Genomic DNA, 27,616 nt, shown 5'->3' on the forward strand with positions numbered 1-27,616 from the left:
TATTCTCATATTTAGTTTATACAATTTTGACTTTGAATAAGGATGTTGTGGATTTTCATTCAATTGGTTGATTTATATCTTTTAATTGAATGTGATGAACTGTCATGTGTTGGAGTTGGATATTTGATGTGTTTCATCCTTCGGATACATCAATTCATTCGATTGAAATCGGATATCCGTTCTGATTCGTTAACCAAATGGATACATAGGATGATTTAATTTCAAATCGGATAATTGTTGTGATTTGTAAAAATTGATGGATTCATTGAATGATTTAAACTTGATATTTGTAAAAAAATCGAACAAAACAGTTTGAGCACAATAGTTTGTCGATTGTAGGAACAAATACGAGGATACAGAGTTAAGATTTGGCGAAGTGCATTCTAAAACCTTAGTGTTCTTTACCATTTTATTTCATCATTTTCTTTAGTTTATATTTTATTTTTGCATGACAAAAATCATGAAATTCGAAACTAGGTTAAAATAGAATTGGTTTAAATAGAAATTGGTTTACCCAACACAAATCCCTGTGGATCGACCTCGCACTTGCACACGCTGTACTGCACACGACTCGTGTGCATGCGAGTACAATTAAATTTGTACATCAGAGGACGAAGCTGGGCTTTGTTCTCCTTGTTCTTCAATGCATTCAGCTTTAAGGAGAAGGCTTCTACAAAGGTCTTTGAGGTCTTCTTTACAATGGACCATGGCCATGGTTGCTGCAATTTTTGCCTATAAATGTGATTTGCTTGCCAAGAATTGGCTTTGAGTGGTGAAGGAAGGGAATTCTCTCTGTATTGATGAAAGTATTTTTCTGAATGTTGAATTTGTCCCACCAGCAGACATATCTGTTTCTTCTGCTAATTCCTTGATCAATGGCATAATCCCATTTGAAAAGCCATGGGATTTTATATTTCTTTGCCATATGGAGCAAGGAAGGAAATTGACTTTCTGCTTCATTAACTTTGTAGGCTGCACAGAACTGCTGTAATGCATCTGCAAGTTCTGGGGGTAAAATCTCAGGAATAATCCCATGACTTTGCCACCATCTGTTGAGCCAAATAGGGAGCTGACTGCTGAAGTTGTTATCAAAACAAAGATACCAAGAATGACTGTTATTATAGTTTTGATAAAGAAGTACTTTTGACCATGCTTCAATGTAATCATAGTAGCTGTATTGAACTTGGTGGCCCTGCAGAACTTTGAGATTAGATGAATGACCCCATTCTTTTGCTGAAATGATCTTTATGATATACATTTTATCAAAGATTATTCTTTTCTGTTCTGGATCAAATTTGTTTGGGATAGAGTCTTTGGTAATTGATGCTGTTTGGAGTAAAATGTCTCTGTAGAAATTGATGGATTTAGATGGGTGAAATGGAATGAAATTCCATTTAGGAGGGAAATAATTCTTTACAAGATCCAAAAGATTCTTGAGATGATGCTGGTCATGTTCTACAAAAAACAGGTTTTTTATATAGGTTTTTTGGACAAACCTAGATCTATTGGTATGGGTAATTGGCTGGTTGGTATAGAATTTTTGCTGCTGTATGAGTTTTGAAGAGTTCTGTTGAGTAGGGATAACGGTTGCTATAGGACATTCTACCAACTGGTAAGGGTCCAGATGACTTAGGGATGCTAAAGTGGATGAAAAAGTAGGTCTTGGGGAACCAAGAACCTGAAACTTGTTTAACATGTTAATGGGTGAACATGTGTCATGGGGGTTTACATTTCTTGGGCTTAGCCAAGAAATGTGACTTGATGGAAGGTGTTTTATTTTTGTTTTTACTGGATTGTGGCTTTTCAGCCATCTTTTCCCTGCAAAAATTCACGAGTGGGGAAATCAGGTATAGAATTTTGATCTCCTTTGATGTATTCAATATCAAAATCAAAGATGCTTAAAACTGATTGCCATCTGGCAAAAATCTGTTTACTTGCTATATTTTGAACATCTCTTTCTAAAACATGTTTTGCACTTTTGCAATCGACTCAAATTAAAAATTTTTGGTTTAACAAATCAGTTTGAAACTTTGAGATGCATAATACTATAGATAAAATCTCTTGTTTAATAGTACTATAATTACTTTGTGCTGAATTCCAAATTCTTGAATGGAAACAAACAATTTGTTCAAAAGAATTTAGAGAGATTTTCTGTTTGAGAATACCCCCATATCCAATGTTGGAGGCGTCTGTTTCTACAATTTTGAAAGCTTTTACGTCAGGAATGCCAAGACAGGGCAAAGTTTACAATGTTTTCTAAGATTTTGAACAACAACATAATTTAAAGATCCTAGGAACCTCTGAAGCTAATTTTTATCAAGGATGATATCAAGAAATTTGTCTGCAAATTGAATGGCCCGATCAATGGGTTTAACCATTCCTTGACTAATGTTGAATCCTAGAAATCTGACTTTTGTTTTAAACAAGTTGATTTTTGTAGTTGAAACAACTAAACCACTAACTTTGATGATACTAAGAAACGAATAAAGATGTTTCCAGTGTTCATCAATTGACTTTGAAAATATGAGGACATCATCTATTTAAACAATTGAGAAATGTGCTATAGGGTCAAAGATTTCATTCATGATGTTTTGAAATTCACTTGGAGCATTTTTTAACCCAAAGGGCATGACATTCCATTCATAGTGGCCAAATGGTGTAACAAATGCTGTTTTATATCTATCTTGTTCATGGATTTGGATCGGCCAGAATCCATTTTTCATATCAAATTTTGAAAAAACATTGGCTTGACCTATTTTGTTTATCCGGTCCTTTTTGTTTGGAATAGGATATCTTATCCACTGTAAAACTTTATTAAGAGGTTCGTAATTTATTACTAATCTTGGAGCTCCTCTTTCTAATTCTGCATTTTTTTGTACGTAAAAGGCTGAATAGGACCAAGGGTACTTGCTTTTTCTAATTATCCCCTTGTTAAGCAATTCTTTAATTTCAATTTTACAAAGTTCCATTAAATCTTGATTCATTTGGATGGGTCTAGCTTTAGTAGGAATATTTATTTCACTGAAATCTTTTACATATGGAAGTTTTACAATATGTTTTTTCCTATGCCAAAAGCCATTGGGGAGATCAGAACAAACTTCATTTTGTATTTTTTCTTTGAATCTTTCAATTTTCTGTAAAAGGATGTCACTTGATAGTTTTTTGTTCGATTCTTTTATTTTTAACTTCTTCTTTTAGGGAGTTCAAATGCTTGCTCTTATTCTATAAAATGTTAATTGTTTTAAAAATTGAAACTTCTTTTAACATATTGAGATCTTTAGTATGGGGTCTTCTGAAGAATTTAAATTTTACTTTCTCTCCTAAAACTTCTGTGGTAATTCCTTTGTGATCTGTAGTAAAAGGATACAAAAGCCATAAAAAAGGATTCCCTAATATGACCTTTGAATCAGGCATGTTTTTTATTAAGACAAATGAAGTTTTGAAACAAACATGATCTCGACAGACATGTGCTTTAGGTAACTTGTAATCTATCTGCATTTCACTGCCATTGGCTGATGATAAATGTTCTATAGTTTTTGAATAATATTTAGTAGGTTTCATTCCTTCCTGAATACAGTTTAAATCTGCACCTAAATCTATCAAAGCTATAACTTCAAATTCGAATTCACCATTAATAATTATTGTTACTCTAGAGTGCCATTTTTGGAAAAGAATTCTATCAATTATGTTTAAGTATTTTTTATCTGTAGTTTCTTTGAAGATTAAACTTTTGGTTGAAGATTTTGTAGATTTTTTGTCTTCTGATTCTTGTTCACTTTCAGATTGACTCTGTTTAGAAATTTTTTTATTAATCTTTAAAATCATTACTTCTTATTCCAATTCTTTGTTTTTGGCTTTTAAATCTTTTATTTCTATTTTGATTTGATTGATTTCATGCTGTAAGTTTTGGAGGGTTACTTCCCTTTGTTTTGATTTAAATCTGTTGAAGATTTTATCAATACTAATTTGTGGTTCTATAATTTTTGCTGGTCCATTTTTTGTTTCATTTTTTATTAAATTACTCTTTAATTTTTAAGGTATTTGGCTTTAGTTTCTAGGTCTTCTATTCCTTCTATCAAATCAAATAGCATTTCTTCATGTTTGGTTAGTACATTTATCTTAAGTTTTGTTTTACGACATGAATCTTTGCAACCTAGTTCTATCTCTGAATTACTAGAATTTTGACTTGATTCATAATCTGTTGAGGTGTTAAAAATTTCATCTTCATTGTCACTAGAATCTGAATTTCTGAGTTCTAAGATTTTATACAAATCTTCTTTTTCTTTGTTAAAAATTTTTAATTGCTTGATTTTATCTTTTATTTTGCACTCATTTTTGTAATGGCCTGTTTTTCCACATTTGAAGCATTTTACTTTCTTCTTATCATATTTTTCGTTTTTTGGTTTTTTGTAATATTTTCTTGCTGTTTTATTTTTCTTGTAATATTCATTTGGTTCAAAGTTTTTGTTTTTTCTACAACCTTTTTTGTAGGGTTTTCTAGTTTTTGCGTATTTATCCTTATGTTTTCTTCTAGAGGGTGGTATAGGAGGTAAGCCATATTGTTTACAAAAATTTCTCATTTCATATTTTGCTTCACTTTTTTCTTTGTTCAAGTTTTTATTTATCTTCATGTCTATACACGTTTTTAATCATATTTTACTTATTGTACTTATGATGTCTCCATAGGTGAGATTATTGTATTCTATAATTCCAGTTTTATTACTTAATTTTTCACGGATTTTATGGGCAAATAGGTTGGGTAAACCATTGATAAATTTCTCTTTCTAAAAAGCATTTTTACAATCATCTCTTAACATTACTCTTGATATAAAAACATCTTTATACCATCTAAAATCACTTAAGGTTGGGCACCAAAGGTTACTTAGTTGGTCATGAATTCTGAATGTAACATTACTAGGGATTCCTGTAAAATGTTTCATTATGGTGTAAATTAGAACATTAATTCCATTGGGATTCCTCTGTTATATGCTTCATCATAAATTGGGATTCCTTCTTCATCTTTTTGAAATGCATATTTTATTTCACTACAATTTGCTTCAGTTAGGTATTTTTCCCACCAAGCTTTTAATGTTCCCGTAAATCCTGATGTTAAAATGTCTACAATTTCTGCATTAGTTTTTTCTGAATTTGTAAGGTAATTATTAGTAACCATTGACATGTGTTGTAGTTTATTTAAAATTTCTTGTTCAAACAAACCATCAATATTCCATTCATAAATTTTGTCAGTAGAGACTGAGAATTGGTTAAAAACATTGCGTTCTTCATATTGAATTTCTGGTGGTGTAGGTCTAGAGTACCAATTAGGGGTGTTAGGCATTGGTCTAATCATTCTATTAACTTGGAATTCATTGAATTGGTGTTCAATTTGTTGTATTTCTTGATTTGTAGTTTGTTCAGATTCTGAACTTTGTGTTTCACTTGTTGTTTCATATGTGATTATTTGTTTGTCTATTTCAATGACCTGGACAGTTTTAGAGGGCGAGGTTTCATCTTTGACATTTTGAAGTTGTTTTAGCATATTATTGACCTTTTCAAAATAGGTTTCGTCTTTTTCTTTTAATTTTAATGTTTTCGGTTGTGAAATTTTCAAGAGGCTATTCGTAATGGGGTTTTTTCTTTTTAGTTTGAGTTTTAGTTGGGGTAGTAGTTACCTTAATTCTGTTTTCTATTCAGACTAATTGTTTTCCTGTAGTTATGAGGCTTTGGTTTGTATAATTGTTTTGTTCCATGATCTTTTTTATTTCATCATCTTTGGAAGTTTTAAAAGGTGAGGCTAAAATTTTTTATCCTTTAAAGTTTACAAAGATCGATTCTTTTGGAGGGTGACTTGTTTCTATTATTGTTTTATCTTCTGCTTTTTCCCACTGGGTTAACATGTTTAATTTTTTATTTTCATAAATTTTTATAAAGTCAAAGAATTTTATATATAACTTATGTTCATTCATAAATTTTCCCCATTCTGCAAAGATTTTTATTTTTTGTTCTTTTGTATATTTTAACTTATATTTTTCTCTTTTTTCTGTATTCTTAGTAGAATTATAGTTTTTTATTAAGGGTTGGAGGTCTAAAGTAAATGGTTTACTTATAGTCATTAATTGTGAGTGTAAAGGAGGTTCTTCTATATCTGTTTGTGTTGGGAAATTTGGTCCTTCTTCTTCAAAATTTTCCTGATTAGCTGTATAACATGGGGAGCTTATTATAGATTCTACTTTTATACCTTTTAACTTTAAATTTTTATCTCTTCTTAAAGGTTCAATATTAACGGAGGAAGAGGCAGAATTTCTATGGCTTGTATCTTGTGGATTTCTATGGCTTGTTGGTGTATCATGGAAAGCTGTTTCTTTTATCATGAAGGGTGGTTTGCTGAGTCTTGGTCTATCAAAACTTAACCTAACAATACCATCTAAGTATTGTTGTAAACAATTTAGATCAAATGCTGTATTTTCTATTTTTGTTGGAATGTTTTCATTTTCTAATAACCATTCTAATGGAAGTTCTACTTCAGACAAAACTACTGATTTTGGTACTCTAACGTTTACATCACAAGAATGTGTCTGTATAAGTAAAGTTTTATCTTTGAGACTTTTAACAAGAGCATGCACATTAAGATTTGTTTTCATTGACTTATAATAAAATATGTAAATTAATGCTAAAGGTTGTCTTCCTTCTAACATATCGTAACCTGCTGTTTTAATGTTCAAAGTTAAAGCTTTTAAAATCTGTGGATCACTTAAACTTACAGTGAAGTCAGGGAAATAGTCAAAATGAATTGGTCCTTTATGAAGACTAGATTCAACGACTCCTAACATGCTAGTGCTATAATCTTTATGTCTTGCATCACTTAAACACAAAAGTACAGAGGCATTAATTCCTAGATGGACTAAGGGTTTTACTGCAACTTGGATTAATCCTACGTGAAGGAAATTCATTTTCTTTTCTCTAAGTTTTTTAATTACTTCTTTAGAAAGTAATTGACATGTATCATGATGTTTATTTAAAGCATAGACTTGTTCAACTGTTTTTACGCTGTAATCATTGCTAAAAGACAAGGGTGAAAAACTTGATTTATAAATTTCTTTGGTTGGGAGCTTGGGTATGTTCCAATCATGTGAATCTATATTTGCTTCAGGAATGTTATATTCTTCTTCATTAACTATATTAGGTAAAGAAGGCAAACTAGATGTAGAGCTCATAGAAGATGTGGATCTAAACAACCTAGACATAATTCAAAATATTTGTTAAGGACAAGACAACAAAATTGAAGACTTTCTACTCCCAAATGGTTCTCTTTAACGGGTCTTTAAGTGTTTTAGAATAGCTATTTGTGTGTCCTACTGTGTGTCCTCTCGACTTACAAGCCTACCCAGCCTAACTGTGCTGACGGCACAAAGCGTACATCCCATAGAACTTAAAGGTTTTGCTAAAGATAACATCTAAAAATATACTTGTTTTACAATTATGTTTTATGGAGTTAACAAATATATGAATAGACATCAAGATGAACAGATCTACAATAGGCTCTGATACCAAGAGGGGACTCGCAATTCTCCACCTTGGACAACCCTCCACCTTGGACAGATCTTCATACTTCAATTGTCCAAGAAGTCAAAAAATATGTCAAGACTTTGCCTTGTCTTGGCATTCCTGACGTAAAAGCTTTCAAAATTGTAGAAACAGACCTCCAACATTGGATATGGGGGTATTCTCAAATAGAAAATCTCTCCAGATTCTCCTGAACAAATTGTTTGTTTCCATTCAGGAATTTGGAATTCAGCACAAAGTAATTATAGTACTATTAAAAAAGAAATTTTGTCTATAGTATTATGCATCTCAAAGTTTCAAAGTGATTTGTTAAACCAAAAATTTTTAATTCGAGTCAATTGCAAAAGTGCAAAACATGTTTTAGAAAAAGATGTTCAAAATATAGCAAGTAAACAGATTTTTGCCAGATAGCAATCAATTTTAAGCATCTTTGATTTTGATATTGAATACATCAAAGAAGATCAAAATTCTACACCTGATTTCCTCACTCGTGAATTTTTGCAGGGAAAAGATGGTTGAAAAGCCACAATCTAGTAAAAACAAAAATAAAACACCTTCCATTAAGTCACAACCAAGTCACCATATAGTCCTGAGCCCAGGAAATATAAACCCCTATGACACATGTTCACCCATTAACATGTTAAACAAGTTTCAGGTTCTTGGTTCCCCAAGACCTACTTTTTCATCCACTTTAGCATCCCCAAGTCATCCGGACCCTCACCAGTTGGTAGAATGTCCTACAGCAACCGTTATCCCAACCCAACAGAACTCTTCAAAACTCATACAGCAACAAAAATTATATACCAACCAGCCAATTACCCATACCAATAAATCTAGGTTTGTCCAAAAAACCTATATAGAAAACCTGTTTTTTATAGAACATGACCAGCGTCATCTCAAGGATCCTTTGAATCTTGTAAAAAATTATTTCCCTCCTAAATGGAATTTCATTCCATTTCACCCATCTAAATCCATCAATTTCTACAGAGACATTTTACTCCAAATAGCATCAATTACCAAAGACTCTGTCCCAAACAAATTATATCCAGAACATAAAAGAATAATCTTTAATAAAATGTATATCATAGAGATCATTTCAGCAAAAGAATAGGGTCATTCATCTAATCTCAAAGTTCTGCAGGGCCACCAAGTTCAATATAGCTACTATGATTACATTGAAGCATGGTCAAAAGTACTTATTTATCAAAACAATAATAACAGTCATTCTTGGTATCTTTGTTTTGATAACAACTTCAGCAGTCAGCTCCCTATTTGGTTCAACAGATGGTGGCAAAGTCATGGGATTATTCCTGAGATTTTACCCCCAGAACTTGCAAATGCATTACAGCAGTTCTGTGCAGCTTACAAAGTTAATGAAACAGAAAGTCAATTTCCTTCCTTGCTCCATATGGCAAAGAAATATAAAATCCCATGGCTTTTCAAATGGGATTATGCCATTGATCAAGGAATTAATAGAAGAAACAAATATGTTCGCTGGTGAGACAAATTCAACATTCAGAAAATACTTTCATCAATACATAGAGAATTCCCTTCCTTCATCACTCAAAGCAAATTCTTGGCAAGCAAATCACATCTACAATGCCTAACAATTCCTACTATGAGCTCAAGAAAACAAATGACGAAAATATGATGCTGTAAAATTAGCTTGAAAAAGCTCATTCAATGAAACATTCTGTAATACATAAATGAAACTCTAACATACATATTGTGAGATGATTGCTTAGTTTGTTCTGTAACTATTTTCCTAACGTGGGTTTGCCCCATTGGCAGACCAAAAACGAAGGTGGCTCCAATGCTGGACATGAAAGCATTCAGTGTAGCAATAAATCTAACAAGAAGGTTGGCAACAAACTAAATTTGAAGTTATGGGTCATTCCTAGTGAAACACATTCTATCTTTCGTCTAACCTGTGCATGAATCGATGCTCATTTCATTGTAGAGCAGGTTGTCAATCATGGCTCCAGTTGGTTACCTAACGAACGAGAAAAAACTCCCTCTAGCCATTTAGAATCCTCCCCATCAGGTGAGGTTTCTTACCTTGCCAGACATATGCAGTCCTCATTGCTAGAACTATCAGCATTTATGTTGAATACGATTCATTCTAACTTGGTAACAATGTAAAGACTAGTCACAGTTTGTGGTTCCTCATATGCTGATCACAGTGAGCAACTATGTTCATCTCTTCCTTTCAGAATATGCTCATCACAGACATATTTCTGCCACTAATATGACTGGAACTGGCCTTTGGGCACAACCCACAGGTGTGTTATCCGACTCCCACCACAGTGGAAGGCCGCGTGGTAGTGTTTGGGATAGACTGGGCAAGCCATGCGATGGCACACCTGAAGGGAGCAAGACTGTTGATGTGAGTGGTGTTGGTCTTATGAAGCAAGATGAGCAAGTAATTACTCAGCGACCATCAGTGCTTCCTGTGCCAAATGGTGAACGTAGTAGGACTGTGACAGGGGAAGTTCCTGGGCTTGGTAACAACAACCTTGCTGAGAGTAGAAAGTTCGATCATGTCATGGGTACAATTTGTGAACCTCATGCTGTGAGTAACATCGGACGAAAGAGACACTTTGGTGAAGTTGGTGCTGGCCTTGGTTCCGGTCTAGTTCCTTTGGTGGTTAAGAGAAATGTGGGTCTTCCATGCGAAGAAAATTCTCAGGATTTCAAGAAATCCAACTTGACCAAGGATTCCAAAACTACTACTCCAAATCTGGCTTTGGTATGTTTTCTGCCTGCCAAACCATGGTCATTTAACAAGAATAAAAGCATGGTTGCTAATTGTAGCAAGCACAAATTGTGGGAAGTACCATGATATGAGGGTTAACTTGTAAAAGGAATTTATTTGTTGTTTTCCTGACGTATATGTCCTTTATTTGCATATTGGGAGAAGGTTTTACCTTATTCAATGTTTTCATGCATACAGGAAGTTTTAGATGTGAAACAAAGACTGCATCAAATTGAGATGGAAATGTCTACGCTGCGATCAAGACAGGTGACGATTGAAAAAGATGGAAAGCCCAACTTATTGTTGAATTCTAGTAAGTCCATTCCAATAAATGCATCAAGTTTCTAAAGCATTGGATTTATTTGTGGTTTTATAGTTTTTCAGTTTTCTTCAGAATTTGGAGCGGTTGTGGGAACGGGGAGGATGAAGTTACAGTCAGAGGTTCACACTTGTGACCTCTGCAGGGGAAATTTTGTTGGGGGTGTATTTTCTAATTTCTCTTGTTCTTTAACTCCTGGGCCTGGACGTAATACTTTGTTTTACTTGTAAGCTCTGTGCTGACAATGAAGCGTTTCTATAAATTGATAGTGTGTTCACATGTTGGTCTCCCTTGGGCTTTGGGTACCTGTTTGTAGGATGAGAGAATGGAATTGTATGTTTTGAGTGTAGTACCAAAATACAGCTGTTTATGTAGTGAGCTTAACTAGTTGACGGTTGAAAATCAGTGAGTTTATTGTATTGTACCAAATGGTCAAGATCATGCGGGATTTTTTTTCACTTGTCTGTTTGCAGGTCCATCGAAGTTTCCAGAAGAAGATAGTGAATCAAGAACTGTGCTTGTGACAAATGTAAACGCAGAGAAACTTTTTATATGCCCTTTTTCAGTATTAAATCCTCTTAATTGCTTCCTAGATAGTTATACATCGTAGTCTGGTTTAGCTGTCCATTTGAGTCAGACTTATTGATGCATGTTCTTTGGTAACTGTTATTTAGGCCTATCCCTGGCCTTTCGTTCCTAAGTTCAGTCTAGAAAATACATCATGAAACTATTTGACAAATGGAATGGCCGAAATGTTGTTTGAGGATTTGTTGCATAACACTTTTTCTTAAATGGATACTAAAAATCAATTGAAAACTAGCTATCTTATCCTTTACTATCCAGAGCAAGATCATATTGATTACATTCCCACACATTTAGGCCTATTTGGTGCAAATGATCAGGTAGAAGAAAGAAATAAGGCCCCTACTATGGTTTTTGTGGACAACTGCTTAACTCTTTTGTATCATAATCTGAACCAAAATTAATGATATTAATTGGAAAGGCATATTATGATTGTAGGGAAAGATCCGAAAATATTGAAACTTTCAACCATTGCCATATGAGATGTCAAGAAAGTAATTAACATTTAAGCATTGAGGAGACTAACAGGAAATCAAGAGGCCAAGTTTATAGGCTTTTCAGCTATGCTGATAAACAATGCAACAGTGTAGCCAGCTTGGCACAAAATAATTTGTTAGTAATGTTTTTGTTTTGGTCCAGTACCAGATCGGCATTGGATGGATGCTTGTTGTCTGGAGATGGCGCCAGAGTGACATAGGGCAGCAAAGGTAAATATCTGGCAGCAGCAAAATGAGAAGTTTCTTTATTTAATTTGTAAAAGAGATTAGGAAAACATTGGGGTCAAAACTTTCTGAAGGTTGGGAAAGGGAAATAGAGGGTTTCATGGGTTGTAAATTGCTGGAAGCAAGAAGGGTTGCAGGTTTTTCTTGCAGCAGGTTATTTAAGGGATCTTAGGGTGGCTAGGGATTGAAATTAATTGTAGGGAAAGGATTTGGGTTGTGGGTGAATGGTTATGAAATTCTAAAGAAATTTGTAGCTGGTCTCGAAGCCCCGTACATTTAAGCTGGGGCAGGTGGCAAAGGCTGCCAGTTAATGGGGTGCAGGACAGAAGGAAATATTCTCTTTGATATCGCTTGATTAACAATAGGTGGAGTAGAAAGCCTTAAAGAGAAAGCTTTAGCAATTGTAGAAGTTACTACTTACGCCAGCACCTAGCAAGCTTCATCAACTCATAATTCATGTTGAGTGGATCTTGTTGTTTCATAAAATTCTTAATTCACGGGGGGTGGGGGAGGCAGAGAATAGCCCGACTGTGAAAGTCATGAGAGATAAATGACGCTATTATGCCTATTCCACTGAAGACAGTCTTCAGAGATTGAGCCTTTGTACAAAGGTTGTACCTGTAATCCAACTCCCTAAGGCGAAAAGGAACAGGGAAGGAGCAATAGACTGCACCAACCTACAAAAATGAAACGGTCCCTCTGAAGTAGTCATCCACAATATCATATAAACCATCATCTTTGGTTAATTTACCAAGGGCTATAGTTATAGCAATCTGATCCTTTTGTTTCTTTTGTGCCGTTGTCATTGTCTAATAAAAAATCGACTTATTAAACATGGCTTGTTTTGGAATATCAGGTACATTTTGCAGGAGCCAATAAAAAAGCGTTATCATTGTACTTTGCCAAATGTGGGGCAGTGGTCAATGTGGTGACTTTGACTGACAAATCAACTGCACAGCAAAGAGGGTAAATGAAATTCCTTCATCTCTACTTTGATGGTCACTAAGTAGGTACATGTTCTGTTTATATATTGTATCTTTTACTGACAGGTTAATGAATTTAATTCTCTTTTAGGTCTGCTTATGTTATATTTGCCAGTAAGCAATCTGTTGACAAAGCATTGGAATTGAGTGGAGCTCGATTTTTTTCAAGGCCCATAAAGGTAAACTAGTCCTGATACCTCCTATAATCTCTATTTGGTTGATCATTGATGTGCTGAGATATGACTAAATCAGAATTATGAACTGAGAAAAACGCTGAACTGGAGCAGTCTTATATAGATCGACTCTTTTGTTACATAATTTTTTCTGTTGACTTAATTGAGGTTGAGATATAGAAAACTAGATAGTTGTAACAAATCAAATGATGGAAGTTACTCCCAATGTCCTCTCAACTTTCTCCCATTCCTCGACCTGCATATTAAGATTTTCAAATAAAGGGACACACTGCAGCTAGCATAAATCCCTCGTGGACCCAATGATCTAAATGGATTTATGAGAAATTAAGATGCATATTTTCTTTTTGCAATTATCCTTGTGCTTGGTGTGTAGGTGGTAAGGAAGGCAGAACTAGCTGGTGCAACATTAGGACCAAGCCAGCTTGCTGGGAGTCCATGCGAAGCACCTTTAACTCACAACAATAGAAATTTTACACCCAACAAACTACAATGGCGAAGGGCATCCACCTCTGATCCATCAGAACCATCAGTGCCATCAACTGTTATAGTGAATGTAGCTGCATCTTCTGCAACCCAACAACAGCTTCCTAGTTCACCTGCATCACTTGGAACCAGAGAAGTGAATTCTTTGTCTGTAGAGCACCCCGTCACTTCCTAATTTTTTAGATAATCACATTTACTAATTGGTTGCAAAGGCCTTGAATCTTTTTTTTGGTGGGGAGGATGGGGGGAACAAATCTCGTCAATGGGGGAGGGATACTATTGATCTTAGTAGATGTTGCCCATAACGTGGTGGTAGTTGGATGTAAGGAGTTTGATCAGCAGTAGCTTGATTTGAAAAATCTACTTATCCTTTGAAATTATTAGATTAATGATTTTCTTTCATATGCACTATGTTTTGTTGACTTTGTTGGTAGTTGGGTAGGAGCAACAATTCTCTTTTTAATTTTTTGATGGTTTGAAGATGATTTGATAGATTTTGATTGATTCGTAAATCGTAACAGTTGCTGCCCTGTGTGCTTCATTTGAAGGCAATATTATTGATAATCGGTTGATTTCTCTATCTCTCAATTGGTGGCGTTGCCTTTGTGTAGAAACCCTGTCACAATTTTTTTGGTAGGCCATCCCGTCACACTTGTAGCCTTCAATATTGACAACAATTCAACCACGCAAACTCACTTGAACATCCAAACACTGCATTAACTTCCATGGAAGATATTTTCCTCCTTTCACTGATTTTGGATAAGATAGTGATCGTACATACAACATGCACAAGTTGATCTCCTTGACTTCTATAGAATACAGCATCAAATTGAATGCACGAAAATGGCAGTCCCTCTACACACCAAGTCTCAGCCATAGCAACCATGGATTGTCCATGGACAGCTTCATGACATTAATTTCATCTAATTACCCATCTCTCTGTCTCTCTCTTCCTTAGTCCAAACCATGGCTTTGCTCTCTGTTTGGTAGCTGAGCAAGTCCTTTATGTGGCCCTAGGAATCCTACAGGAAAAAACATTTATTTGACACATGCTGAAAGTTGAAGGTAAATGATGAAACTTAAAGCATAAGAAAGAGATTAAGGTCAGCAAGTGTGATAAAAAGCCAACGTTCCTGTCTTCCTAATTAAACTTTTCTGCATTCCATACACATCAAACATTTCTTTCTGTATAATACCAATAGACACTTCCTAAAAAGCAATTAAACAGGAAAAACAAAATGTAGAAGATACAGAGTATATATATGCTTGCTACTACTTGGGTTCGACTTTTGCCGAAATTGTGTATCCACCACTGTAATCAAACGTATCGCTGTCACTGACATCCTTTCTTGGCAAAGAGTCATTGTAAGGATGCTTAAAAGCAGCCTTTGAAGCTCCAAAGTCTGTGGCAGATGATGATGCAGAAGTGGTAGAGTCTGTAGCCAAGCCGTCATTCTGTAAGATAGTCTCAATGGCCTTTACCACTTCACTCATTGTAGGACGGTCTGCAGCTGTATCTTCAAGGCATTGCATGGCCAGCTCCAAGAACGTTCCAAACCCTATAAGATTAGGTGTGTTTCTGATGGATGAATCCATCATGTCCTTCAAGCCGTAGTGTTCTTCATCGTTCTTATCCATCGCCATTCGCACCTCCCGGACGATGTACTTTCCCTTCTCGATCGGTTGCTTTGCCGTTACCAGTTCAAGCATAACCACTCCAAAACTGTACACATCACTCTTCTCAGTTAATTGTTGAGTCAGGTAGTATTCTGGATCCAAGTAACCCTGCAAGCACAAGCCATTTTGCAAATGAAATTCAATAGAGATTCCTGTTAATGGAGAATCTACTTTGAATTTTAATAAAAGCATGCATGAAAATGAAAAATGAAAAATGAAGCTGTTGTTAATATGTGTTGGATTTGGGCCGAGGAGGCTACATCGCCCACAAAACACACCTATGAAGGCCCAAAACTGGTTAGTAAGTAAAAAGCAGCTTCAAAGGCCCGGTTCCACTATGCCATGAGCAACAGGAGATCCGCTCTGATAGTAATGAAGTGCACACCAAGCCAAGTAACCACATTCAAACCCATTATGCAAAATACAATCCTAAATAAGGGATGTAGGGTGCTTAAGCCTAAGCCATCGTGGAGGAAAATCCCACGACCAGGCTTGAACATGGCATGGAAGCAGTCATACTCATAATACTATAAATGATAAGCTCCAACAAAGTAAGACGGACTTTTGGCCCTAAGCTCAAAAATCAGACTTTAAGTGCATTTATATTTCTTTTTAAACACCATACCGACTTATGCATCAAAGCTATCCCAGCTGGTACCAACTGGTGGGCTCTCATGCTTACATTCTCTCTTTTTACAAATGTGAATTAATCGAGCGTCTGGCACTAAGAAACTGTTCTAGCAATATGAAAATTAATCTTTGCTTGAATAGCTAGATTAATTTTGTTTGTCTCCCCTACATTTTTGAAATGCAGGAAGACAAGGTAACTGCTCTATGAAACATATCAGATTGAAGAACTGTATAAAGCAAGAGATTCTGTGGTATTACTTACCAGTGTGCCTTTAACTTGAGTGGAAACATGTCCTTTGGAAGTGTCCGATACCAGTTTAGACAAGCCAAAATCTGAAACTTTTGCTGTTAAATTTTCATCCAACAGAATATTGGTGGACTTAACATCTCTGTGGATTATGGGAGGATTAGCAAGCTCATGTAGGTAAGCTAGTCCTCTAGCTGAGCCAAGTGCAACGCGGAGTCTTCTCTTCCAATCAAGATGAATGTTAGATCTCCCTACAACTCATATTTATGCAAATAGTTTCCTATTAGACTTTGAAAAGAAGTATTTGACTGTTACCAAAGAACTAAGCTCTCATAGATTGTGGATATACAGTGTAGATTATTCAAATAACCTTTTGGTTGATTGAAATAAAGTGAATTGTACCTGCCAAGCTCTTCCTAAGCGTCCCATTAGGCATATATTCATAGACTAGCATCTGCTCTCCTTGTTCAAAACAAAAACCCACAAGGGCAACAAGATTCTTGTGATGAACTCGCGAAAGCAACTCAATTTCAGTCTTGAACTCGAGTCCACCCTGCATTGATCCTTGCTGAGCTCTTTTGATTGCCAAAACTTGTCCATCAGAGAGTATCCCTCTATAAACCTAGGGAGAACCATAAAAACATCAGCAAGCAGTGACTGGTGTTGATTAAATACTAGGATGGTCAGAAAAAATAGAAAAGAACAGATTAAATACTGGGAAATTTACCTTGCCATACCCTCCATAGCCTATCTCATTACTGTCAGAGAAATTGTTGGTGCACTTTTTGAGTTCATCATAAGAGAACCATCTTGCTCCCTTTAATTGTGGTGCACCGCCACTGTCTTTGCCACTTGGTACCCAGGAAGCTGGAAGAGAGTGAAGATTAACCACACAAGCCAACAATTTGTCTGATGTATAATCTCCCTACAACATATAGATGCCTGAATCTTGGACTACACAATAAGAAATATTTTATGGAGTAATTACCGAATGGTCTACTCATTCCAATGGCTTTTTCTGCACGTTTCTTTTGCCGAACAGCGTATGTCCCTACCCCCAGAAGGACCAGAACCAAAATGGCACTTCCAACTGCTATCCCAACAATCAAACCAGTGCTAATGGAAGTTCCTCTGTCTGAGTCTGGAGAAAAATATAACTTTGTCAGAGAAGAAAAGAGAGAGAGAGAGATGAGAGTATAAGGAGATGTGATTTGAACAACCTTGAAAAACATAAGGAGATGCTATAAAATAGTAGGGTCCGAACTCTTTAGGCGGTTTGTAAGTTTGATTACTCAGATCAAACCCAATTCTCTGAATCTCTGATCTATTAAAATATTTTCCTTCTGCTGGAAAGAGAGCCAGCTGCACTTGAAGATAGTCATCATCAACACTGAAGAAGGGGTTTTGAAGAGAAACAGAACCGGGAGTGAGGCCCAGTTTAATCCACATGGTCATTTCAAGTGAATGAAACATAGTTACATTGGACAATTCCCTGAAACGGGGTCCTCTGAAGTATAATGTTCCTTCATATGGATAAGCACATTCACAACTCTGAGGGCTGAGCTTCTGATCAAGTGGGCATAATTTGCTTCCACAATTAGCAAGGCTGGTAGAATAGGGCTTTGTAGTTTGTTCCTGAAGCTGGCAGTATTTGCTATTCAAGAGAATAGGGGAAAAACACGCTGGATTTCCAATCAATCTGAAGTATGTAAAATTTACAAATAAGGTTGATGACTAGGAGAAAATACAAATATCATTCAAGCTGAAGATTAAAGGCCATAAGCTCTCTCACATTAATATCTTTGTGTAGCCAGCTCCGCCAAACGTTACTGCGGCTATTTGGTTGTTTTGCAAATCAACAAACTGCAATTGTGGGCTGATGTCTTCATCCATGTTCAATGTCTCATTAAATTCATTGTTCCTCAATTTCCTGAGAATGTAAAGGAATTGAATTGTCAAACTTACAGTTTCTCTTTATTGTCAAATTCTAATGCTCCCTCCTGTACAAATCAGAACTTACACTTGCTGTATGTGTGGAAAGCTGAAGAGTTTTTGCGGGACAGGCCCTTGAAGTTTTCCATATTCCATAACCCTGTGCCACAAATCACACATTAGCATATGCTATAAGTCAAGAAAGTTATTAGATCTTTTATTTGCATGATCTTTTTGAGAGATGCAGGAAGAGTTTCGGGGCTCGTTCGCTAACACTTTTTAGAATGTCTTTTTAGCTTTTTTATTGTGTGACATAAATATAAAAGTAGTTTTTAGTATTTTGTGTGTTGAATTGTTTGTTATGCTTTTGCTTTTTTCTTAAAAAGCAAAAAGCAGTCTTAAAAAGCATTAGCAAACGAGCTCGGATCTTCGACCTACTAAAGACTTACAGAGTGGTGAGTGATGGTAAGGTTGAGAACCAAGCTGGAGCTTCGGATGGGTCAAAGGAGTTGTTACTAAGGTCCCTGTAAAAATAAGCCATCGAGTAAGGTTCTTTAGTTCATGAAAAGACCAAGTTAGAGAAATGAAATGGCAACCCCATGTCATCCACTTACACATAATTGAGGGTGGTCATTTTACTCAAGTCTGGAAAAGGGCCAGTCAGATGATTTTGGGCTAAATTCCTAAGGAAGACACAACAGCATGAACAAGAAAGCTAAGTAACCTCCAATATGATTATGCTAAAACAACATCACTACATACTGCTAAGAAGTAAATACCCACAATTCATTGATGTGTGTAAGGTTGTTGAGATTTGATGGGACATCTCCTGTCAGAGCATTTCTGTCGAGCCGACTGTTGCAATTTGGAACAGTTTAACTCCAATGAATGTGAGGGAATCAGGATATTTAGTGAAGAAAAGGTGTAGCTGAAAAAGGTTGAATTAAGGTGGGTTTTACTCACAGAACCTCAAGAGTCTGTACAAGTCCCAATGTTGATGGGATACTTCCAGAAAGTTGGTTGCTATCAAATAATCTGCCATTCAACCACAAACATTTCGAAGGAGAAAAACATAAAAACATTGAATATAAACAGATGGGTGGTATCAGCAGCTTACACGTGTATCAGTACCATCTTAGAGCTGAAGAGTTCGGCTGGAATGGGACCTGAAAGCTGGTTCTTGTTGAAATGGCTGCAAGTTTGTAGGAATCAAGCTATTGTTTGAGCCAAAATCAATGTTCTAAATATATTAAAAAAATAAATAAAAAAAAACTCACAAGTGTTTAATCTTCAGAAGGAGGTCCAAGCCTGGGGTAGTGGGGGTTGATATTGGGAGGTGTCCTGTCAACTGATTATCTGCCAGGTCCAGCCAGTAGAGTTTGGAGAGATTCCCCAAAGATGGAGGTATGTTTCCAGTGAAGTTGTTTGAATTGAGAGCCCTGGGAGGGAGTGTAGTGCTGAATAAAGAAGACAAAGGAAAAAAAAAATGCACTGCCATATTCATTCATGAAGTACTATGAGATAACTTTGGCAGATCTTACAGGAAGGACAGCTCTGCAAGCTTCCCCAACTCATCTGGAATATCACCACTGAAGCCACAGCCAGCTAGGATTCTGAAAGATGAAAAACAAAAAAGTACATGCTTGCCTCAGTGTATTGAAATATATAAATTACTTAAAAGAGTTGGATGGAGGGGTGATAGGAAAATGAGTTTGCTTATTATTGGATCTTACAAGATGTTCAAATTTTGTAGATCTCCCAGCCGTGGAGTCAGGGAACCTGTGAGGCCTCGGTTAAATGACAGGTCCCTGGAAATTGAATAATATCACCACTTCAATGAACAGAACAGAACAGACATGCTAATTAAGAATGAGACATGTCCAAAAAAAACAGAGCAGAAGAATCTGTTTTGTTGTACAACTTGTTATCTGTTGGAAACTTGATGCAGGTATTTGCAATGGTTCAAAGAAGAAGAAGAAGAAGAATGCTCACAAGGATCTCAGTTCAGAGAGCTCTCCAATGTCACCACTGAGTTGCCCTTTGAGGCCCATGGTTGATAATCTCCTGAGAATAATTGAAAACAAAAAAATCGACAATGAAAAAAAAAAAAAAAAAAGGACAAGGAAGATTAAATGTTCAAGAAAAACTAAGAAATGGAGGCAGTAAGTAATAGAAAGATATTTACAATGCAGTCACCCGAGTATTGTTGCAAGTAACTCCTTCCCAGGGTGTTCCACAAGGATCATATGAATTTCGCCAGCTTGGTGGTGTGTGCTCCCACGACTCCTTCAGGGATTGGAGTGCAGAGGCTGCACCAATATAAATTTAATCATATGCTTGATACAAGGAAACTATATGTAGGATAAATTTGACAGTAGAAAGTATAGATGGGAGTTAGCAGTACTAGCTATAGATAATACAAAGTAAACACTACCGCTACCATTGCCTTACGTTACAATCACAAGTGTCTCAAATGGTTTAAGTATAATTTTAATCATATGCATATAAAGTTTTGGACATCCACTTGTTTTAAATCGGTTTTCAAGGGTGATGAGTTCTATACAACGTTTGTATCATTTGGCATTAGAGCCAGCCATCACGTCAAGTATGGAATCAAACGCAGTTCGTCGAGTATGAAATTGAATGACTTTTACACAAAATTTGTATCACATTACTCTCACTACTCTCTTACACTACTACCAAGTAGCTACCCCCAAATGAAAATATCATCACCATTTCAAATTTTTCATATAAGATCGTGAATTTTGACATGTGCAAAGTTCTTCTAGTTTAGCATATTCCCATTTTTCGTCAAAAAAATAAAAAATAAAAAAATCAATTTCAAAATGTATTTTATTCGATTTTTTTTTTTTTAATTTTTTTTATGACAAGGAAAATCCTTCAAGGTAGGGTCACTTCATGTACCCACTTATATTGGGCAAACCTCATACCTATGCAAAGCACTCTTTTCATACGGATCAGCTAAAACTCTAACTTCTCAAACGGGCGTGGCCCTAAAGAATAATTTGCACCTAAAAGAATTCAAACCTTAAACCTAATATACTTGACCAACCCCTTGAGGTTTACAATTCATCATGTATTTTCTTAACTCATTATCATTTTGTCAAATTATCAGTTATCCCAAAAACTTAAACAGATAGAAATAGGTAAATTTAGTTACTTAATCATTACTTTTAACAATTTTTACAATTCTAGCTATGAGATTGTTTGTCAGTAAACTCCTTAAAAATGTTGTACACAGTAGAGCTATAGCAGATCATGCAATTTCTAGTAACCTTTAGCCTCTAATCGAAGAGTACCTCAACAACAATGACAAATAATATATTTTTTATCATACAGACAACATCGTGCTGGTAAGACAATTCTATAGAGAAAGAAAGGCAAAAATTTTACAAATCAGGGCGACAGATCAAAATGAAAGAACATATATATATATATATATAGAGAGAGAGAGAGAGAGAGAGAGAGAAGACACATATAAATGGTGTGCACAAAGAATACAAAAACAACAACAAACATGGTGTGTACTTACCATCACGAGGATATGTAAGCGAGTTAATACGGTGCATTCCGGCAGAAAAGAAAGCAAGAAAGAGCAGCAACTGGATGCCTCCCATGGCGGCTTCTGCAAACTAATATCTCCAGGGATTACAACAAGAAGAAACAACTACAGAAGACAATTCTTCGTCGTAAAAGATGGCGTGGTTAGCATGTGCTTGACCAGCTACATTAGGTGATTAGAGAATGAGGCTGAGGACGCTGACACTTGCTATAAGAAAACGAAAAAAGAAAATATCTCATCATCATCATCATCATCATCATCACTCCGCCCGCCTCTGTTGGCAACTTGGCATGCCGACTAACCACGACCACAAACATCATCATCATTAATTGCTTAGTCAAGTAACGTATAGTCTGGGCAGTTGGGTGTTGACTAGTTTGCACTCTCCAGGAGACCGATTTGATTTGTACGACATTTTTGTGTTTTTTTTTTTTTAATAAAAAATTGTTTGTTATCTTAAATTATTACAATATTGGACATGTCATATTATATACGTGCAGTCTAATTTACATTAAATATAATTTAGGTTTGTTATGAGATTTATGCAGAAGATTTAAGTCACGTATAATGATGATATGTCATGGAAATTGAGACTTCTTAGTGATATGTTGATGTAGTTACACTGCACTGAAGTGGACCAATTGAATTGTTATTTTATGAAATACTGTTAATAATAATAAATTGAAATCACGATTACTTATAATATTAACTATTAATTCTCAAAGAACTGTGAACTCAAAATGGGAATTGTAGTGGCCACTTTGATACATTTAGGAGTGAAATCTTTCATGGTCAAAGTCTTGGTATGTTAGGTAATTACATGTAGCATTATAGAAACACTAATCCTTAAAATGGAATTCATAATCACTTTGATTTTAGTCAAAGAGATATGAAATATCATCTTGAGAGTATTTTAATAAGAAGTTACTAAAATTAAATGAACTAAATGAAATCTGATTTAAAGAGTATAAGAATAATCAAAAGATTAAATCAAAACTCAAGGATAAAGAGCGAGTGAATTAAAGTGATAGTAATTTCATAACTTTAACTTCACAATAGATATTTCATGCAGGGTCAAATGCAATTATAAGAAGTCAATGGAGTTTTGATTAATTAAAATAAATATTAGAGTGCAATTTCAATTTTTTTTTTGTGTGGAATATATATATATATATATAAGCCAAATCACTCTCAAAAGTACATTAATATTGCGACATGTGGCATGAACCCTTTTTATTTTAATGCTAAACCGGTTTTTTAAGAATAAACCGGTTCTTACTTAAAAAATCAGTCATTAAATTAGCATAATTAATGATATTTAATTATATTTCAAGAGTTTTTAATTATATTTCAAGAGTTTTTTATTTTATTTATTTTATTTTTTTATTCTTTATCTCTTAGATGATATTGGAAGTGGTCTTGGATGACATTATAATGTGTTTACGTTTAGATTCATGCTTCATTTTGCAATTATTCATTTTGGTTTTTTTAAAAGAATTTTTGGTTGATATTGACTTATACCTATGAACACCTCACTTGCAAAGATATGTTACTCCAAGATTACTCTAGAGGGAGTTTGGGGAAGTCTGTGAGGTCTCTCTGATGGCATTAAATAATTCACAGTACTTTTGTGACGATGCTAATAAAGATAATTACCTGTGTACCTTTTCATATATAGACATGTACTTCTTTGAATTCGAGTTATTTTTCCTATTTTAGTGTTGCTTGTGCTTGATCAAAAGCATGTCAGACTGATATGGCGATGTAACAATTACTAATAAAAAAAATAAGTTGATGATATAGTAATTGACAATTTAACACAGAAAAAGATGCTACATGAGTTTGTGGAGGCTTTGTAGTGAAAATAGTTATAAAATTTGGGGTAAAATTTTGAAAATTTTCTTGAACTTTCACCCGTTTAAATATTATTCTCAAATTTTAAAAACTCTCAATTAAGGTATCAAACTTTCAATCTCTTTTAATTACCTCATTTTGCTTAAATTTTCCATTAAATCTTATCAAAATTTTTAAAATACCCCATTTTTTATTTTAAATGTCGAGAGTAATTTTTTTTTTTTTTTTTTTCACATGAATTTTGAGAATACTTTTAAAATGCAAAAGATTTTGTGAAAAGTGTACAAAAATCTAAATGACTGACAAATTTTAAACCGTAAATGGAAAAGAATGAAAGCAGACTAAATCTGAGGTGAATCGTTCTGTTTTTGTGTAAAGTAAAGCATCTTTAGGGTCTTTAGTGATTGATGAAATGGCCATGGAGCATAGTAAAATAAAGTTATCGGTATAAAGTGAAGAAGGTCATTTAAAGGTAATTAAGTAGCTTCAAATTACCACTCAGTGGAGAGGGAGGCAAAGAATTGACTTTTACTATCCATGACTCCTTTTATGAAATTAAATTTAAAAATTGTTTTCTTTTATTTTACGTAAATGTGTGCATACACATGTAAACAGAGATTATATGTATCGATTGAAAAAAAAAAAAAAAAAAAACTATTGGTATCCATGTCCGAATTAGAAATTTAACTTTAAAAAAACCTGATTGTATCAAACTTTTTTCTCTAAGGGCCAAAATAAGAAAAAAAAACACTAAACTATTTATTTATTTTTTTTAACAAATTCAAAGACGAAAATTCATTTTCTTAACTATTTTGTTTTTGGAGGGACCCGCTTTCGCCCTTCCTGAGGCTTGTCTCGCTATTTAGATAGGTTAGTCCATCACACAATTTTTTTTTTTTTAGAAAAAGTAGATATGCTCAGTTGAACTACTATTGTCAATGTTGCTCCTCCCAAAATAATAGATTGCTTACCACTTTTGTGTCGCATAAAGTCAAAAATCATCTTTAACAATTTTTGAAAAAGACAAAACTATTCTTTTAAATTTGGAAAGAAAAAAACAATTTGTGAAGACCCACAGTCTTGGGTCACTATTTTCTTTTTCTTTCAATTTTTATTTTTATTAAGGGTATTTTTGTTATTATGAGACAATGATAATTTTTTATAGTTTAAAAGAAAATTAGGACAATTTATAATTTTATGTGTTGGGAATAAATTCATACTACAAATCTACCAAATCTTGGGCTCAATAGTCAGTGATAGGTATATGAAGATATTAATTAATAGTTTTATATTTAAATTAGGATAATATTAAAATAAAGACATCATACTTATCTCTATAAAATGAATATTCAAGATTATTTCTACATTATATATGTGAAAAATATATCTCTAGATATTACTTTTTTTTTGGAATAAAGACCCCTTTGACAATATTGCTTTTTTTTTAGTAATTTGGAATCCACAACGTATCACAATCTTGAACGCCCAAAAAAGAGTGCAAATAACGGTTTGTGAAAATATTGTCAAACTTAGTCCTGATATGCCATGCTTAGTCCCTTTAAGGCTAAGCTCTCTTTTGTTTTTCCTAATCCTAGATCTGGCCGTTTCGGTTACAGAGGGTTAGGGTGAGATTTAATTTTTTTTGTTTACTTTTCTAAAATGACTTTTCAATTTCCTTTCAATTTTCACAATGCTCTCAATTCTCAAATTGCAGCTTCTTCTTGTGCAGTGTGAAGCAATTAAGTTTATTTTCTTCATTTTTTAAAATAAAATAAAAAAAAATAAAATTGACATAAAGGAAAAATAAAATAAAAATAATAATAATGAGGTTGGGGTATATTTTGTAGGGGCTAAAGCATTAAGGGTGAAAAAATTGGACTTAAAATTGCTTGAAATTAAAAATAATAATAATAATAATAATAATAATAATAATAATAAAATAGAAAATAAAAAATAAAAAAATTCACCAGGGCGCCCGCCCTGTGTATCCTCCTTTGGATTCAACCAATATATTCATTGTGGTACTACGGGCGGCTAGGACTAATCCTTCGTGATCCCGTGCAATAATACAAATTCCTATGCATCCTTGAACCACAGCCACATCCCAATTAAGCTTAACTGTACCTGTAGGAGGCTTCTTCCATAATGACGTTACATCTTCTTGTGTAATACTCCTTACACTCTCATCTTTTAAAGTAACTCTCCTAAATTTTTCAATAGTGTCTCGCTTCTTGACAAACTTGGTTAAGATCAGTACATTCACTTCCATGTACAACATTATTCCTTCGAAACAATATTTTTCTAGCCACCACCACCATCAGTTCGAGATCGACCAACTCACAGCCTCTAATTATCAGCTCCTCAAACACATGAAAAAGAAGGACCCTCACCACTACATTTTTGGCTCTTTTTTCGACGCAGACCCGTCACCGACGAACCTCCAAACTGGACTGGTAAGGCGTGACCCAGACTGCTGGGTTGGTAAGGCGCAGCCAAGACTGCCGGAGACCCGCTGTTGCAGGTCGCCGACCCAGCGCGCAGCACGATCCACGGCATCACTCAAGCCCAGATCTGCGGCACCGCTCAACGCCGCACCACCAGCCCCGAAACTCCAAGCCGGCTTCACTCCTTCACGACCAGACTGCCGAAGCAATCCAGACCCAAACACACGACCCGCGACATTGCCGTTCGCCGGTCGCACTCCAGACCCGCGGCATCGCGGATCTCCAGTTGCAGCACCGCCAACCTCCAGCCGCAGCATCACCAATCGCGGCCTCTGGGTTTCCAATCTTTCACCACCGCCGATCTGTCAACACCTGTGAAGGAAAAACGCTGTTGTGCGTAGAAGAGTCTGCGAAGAGAAAGGCAAAAGAAAGAAGAAAGAAAAAAGAAAAAAGAAAAGGAAAGAAATAAAAGTGTATATATATATATATATATATATATATATATATAGGAATGACTTCTATAAGGTTGTCAAGCCTTATGTGCTCTTCAATAAGAAGTTGACGCATCAACCTCGAACAAGAAAAGCAAATACAGCGAAAGCACCGGATCTAACCTCTAAAATTCCTTATCTATGTGAATTTCATTAAAAAACCTATCTTCAAATTATCTCTTATCACCGCTAAGAAAACTCCACTGGCACCGCCCAGGCCAGCCCACAACAGCACCGCCTTGGCTGACCCCACCGCTTGGCCGTTAAAGTTCATGTGCTGTGATTAACATTAAAATGTGCTCCTGGGCAATATGTGGATCTTGGTTTTGTATATCAAGCCACATTGTTTTCCTGTGCAATCCAATTGAAAATTTTCTCTATTGACAGAATTGGTCAATTCCACTTAACATTCAGCTATTTATAAAATAATCCGCATTTGCTTTTGCCCGTGTGCAGGAAGAAGAAAGAATTAGGAAGCACAAGCTCCCTCTGCTCAGAAAAATTGCAGACCTTCTAAGAGGCATTGCAGACCTCTCAGTTTTGCCAGGATTTTGATTGTTAAAAATAAGGTCTTGAAAAAATCTATACAGTCGAAAGAGACAATCTCGGTTCGTTAAAACAGAGCCTTGAAAAAAAAAATTAGGAGGAAAAAAACCGAAAATGAGTTAACCCAATCAGTTGAAAGAAACAAAAACCAAGGCATAGAGAGAGGAAAAAAAGAAAAAGAAAGAGAGGTTTTTCTATGAAATTGTTCTACATGAAGGATTTTTAGAGGAAAGATCCAATGTTTTGAGTGTATATGCATTTCTTGTTCCAGGCTGATGTGTTAACTTCTTATTTAAGGGCACAAAAGACTTGGTTTATGCCACAACCTTATAGAAGTTATTCTCTTCTCTATTTCAATACAATGAAACTTTCTAGAGAAACAAACATAAAAATAATTAATTTATAGTGTAAAAAATTTATACATAAATACACAAAGATAAATCAAAAAATGATATGATAAGCCTTCTACAAAAATAAAGAAATATCTATGTATCTATTTATACATAGATACCGCATCTTCATTTTTTTTTTTTTTTTATTAATTACAAGCTAAAATAGTCATGTTAAAAAATCAATCATCACTCTTTCAATAAAAAGACATGCTAAAGGTT

The 27,616-nt window shown here is 35.0% G+C and overlaps 2 protein-coding genes across 2 annotated transcripts; one reads left to right on the forward strand and one right to left on the reverse strand.

The window, feature by feature from the left end:
* The first annotated feature begins 9,811 nt into the window (after positions 1-9,811).
* On the forward strand, positions 9,812-13,806 carry LOC132185202 (uncharacterized). The gene is made up of 5 exons (XM_059599007.1): positions 9,812-10,312; positions 10,517-10,585; positions 12,798-12,907; positions 13,016-13,103; positions 13,492-13,806. The coding sequence occupies exons 1-5, from the start codon at positions 9,812-9,814 to the stop codon at positions 13,774-13,776; spliced, it is 1,053 nt and encodes a 350-aa protein (XP_059454990.1). The 3' UTR covers positions 13,777-13,806.
* A 516-nt stretch (positions 13,807-14,322) lies between these two features.
* LOC132183769 (leucine-rich repeat receptor protein kinase HPCA1-like) lies at positions 14,323-21,810 on the reverse strand. Its single transcript, XM_059597180.1, has 20 exons — positions 21,641-21,810; positions 20,273-20,396; positions 20,080-20,151; positions 19,821-19,895; positions 19,629-19,700; positions 19,365-19,526; positions 19,205-19,279; positions 19,051-19,122; positions 18,871-18,942; positions 18,702-18,770; positions 18,537-18,611; positions 18,176-18,247; positions 17,948-18,085; positions 17,376-17,854; positions 17,144-17,296; positions 16,883-17,022; positions 16,558-16,777; positions 16,171-16,406; positions 14,878-15,386; positions 14,323-14,623 (listed from the first exon to the last, which is right to left on the reverse strand). Exons 1-20 carry the CDS (start codon positions 21,723-21,725, stop codon positions 14,605-14,607), a joined length of 2,919 nt encoding a protein of 972 aa, XP_059453163.1. The 5' UTR covers positions 21,726-21,810; the 3' UTR covers positions 14,323-14,604.
* Positions 21,811-27,616: the final 5,806 nt, after the last annotated feature.

Source organism: Corylus avellana, chromosome ca6, assembly GCF_901000735.1.
Source record: "Corylus avellana chromosome ca6, CavTom2PMs-1.0".
NCBI classification, from domain to species: domain Eukaryota; kingdom Viridiplantae; phylum Streptophyta; class Magnoliopsida; order Fagales; family Betulaceae; genus Corylus; species Corylus avellana.

Bases quoted from the DNA above. Each gene is read 5' to 3' on its own strand.
- LOC132185202 (XM_059599007.1), top strand. From the start codon at position 9,812: ATGACTGGAACTGGCCTTTGGGCACAACCCACAGGTGTGTTATCCGAC. The intron at 10,586-12,797 runs GTGACGATTGAA...TTGGAATATCAG, and splicing joins CTACGCTGCGATCAAGACAG to GTACATTTTGCAGGAGCCAA. The intron at 13,104-13,491 runs GTAAACTAGTCC...CTTGGTGTGTAG, and splicing joins TTTTTTCAAGGCCCATAAAG to GTGGTAAGGAAGGCAGAACT.
- LOC132183769 (XM_059597180.1), bottom strand. From the start codon at position 21,725: ATGGGAGGCATCCAGTTGCTGCTCTTTCTTGCTTTCTTTTCTGCCGGA. The intron at 20,397-21,640 runs GTAAGTACACAC...ATATTGGTGCAG, and splicing joins GCTTACATATCCTCGTGATG to CCTCTGCACTCCAATCCCTG. The intron at 15,387-16,170 runs GTAAGTAATACC...TTGTGCTTGCAG, and splicing joins CTCAAGTTAAAGGCACACTG to GGTTACTTGGATCCAGAATA.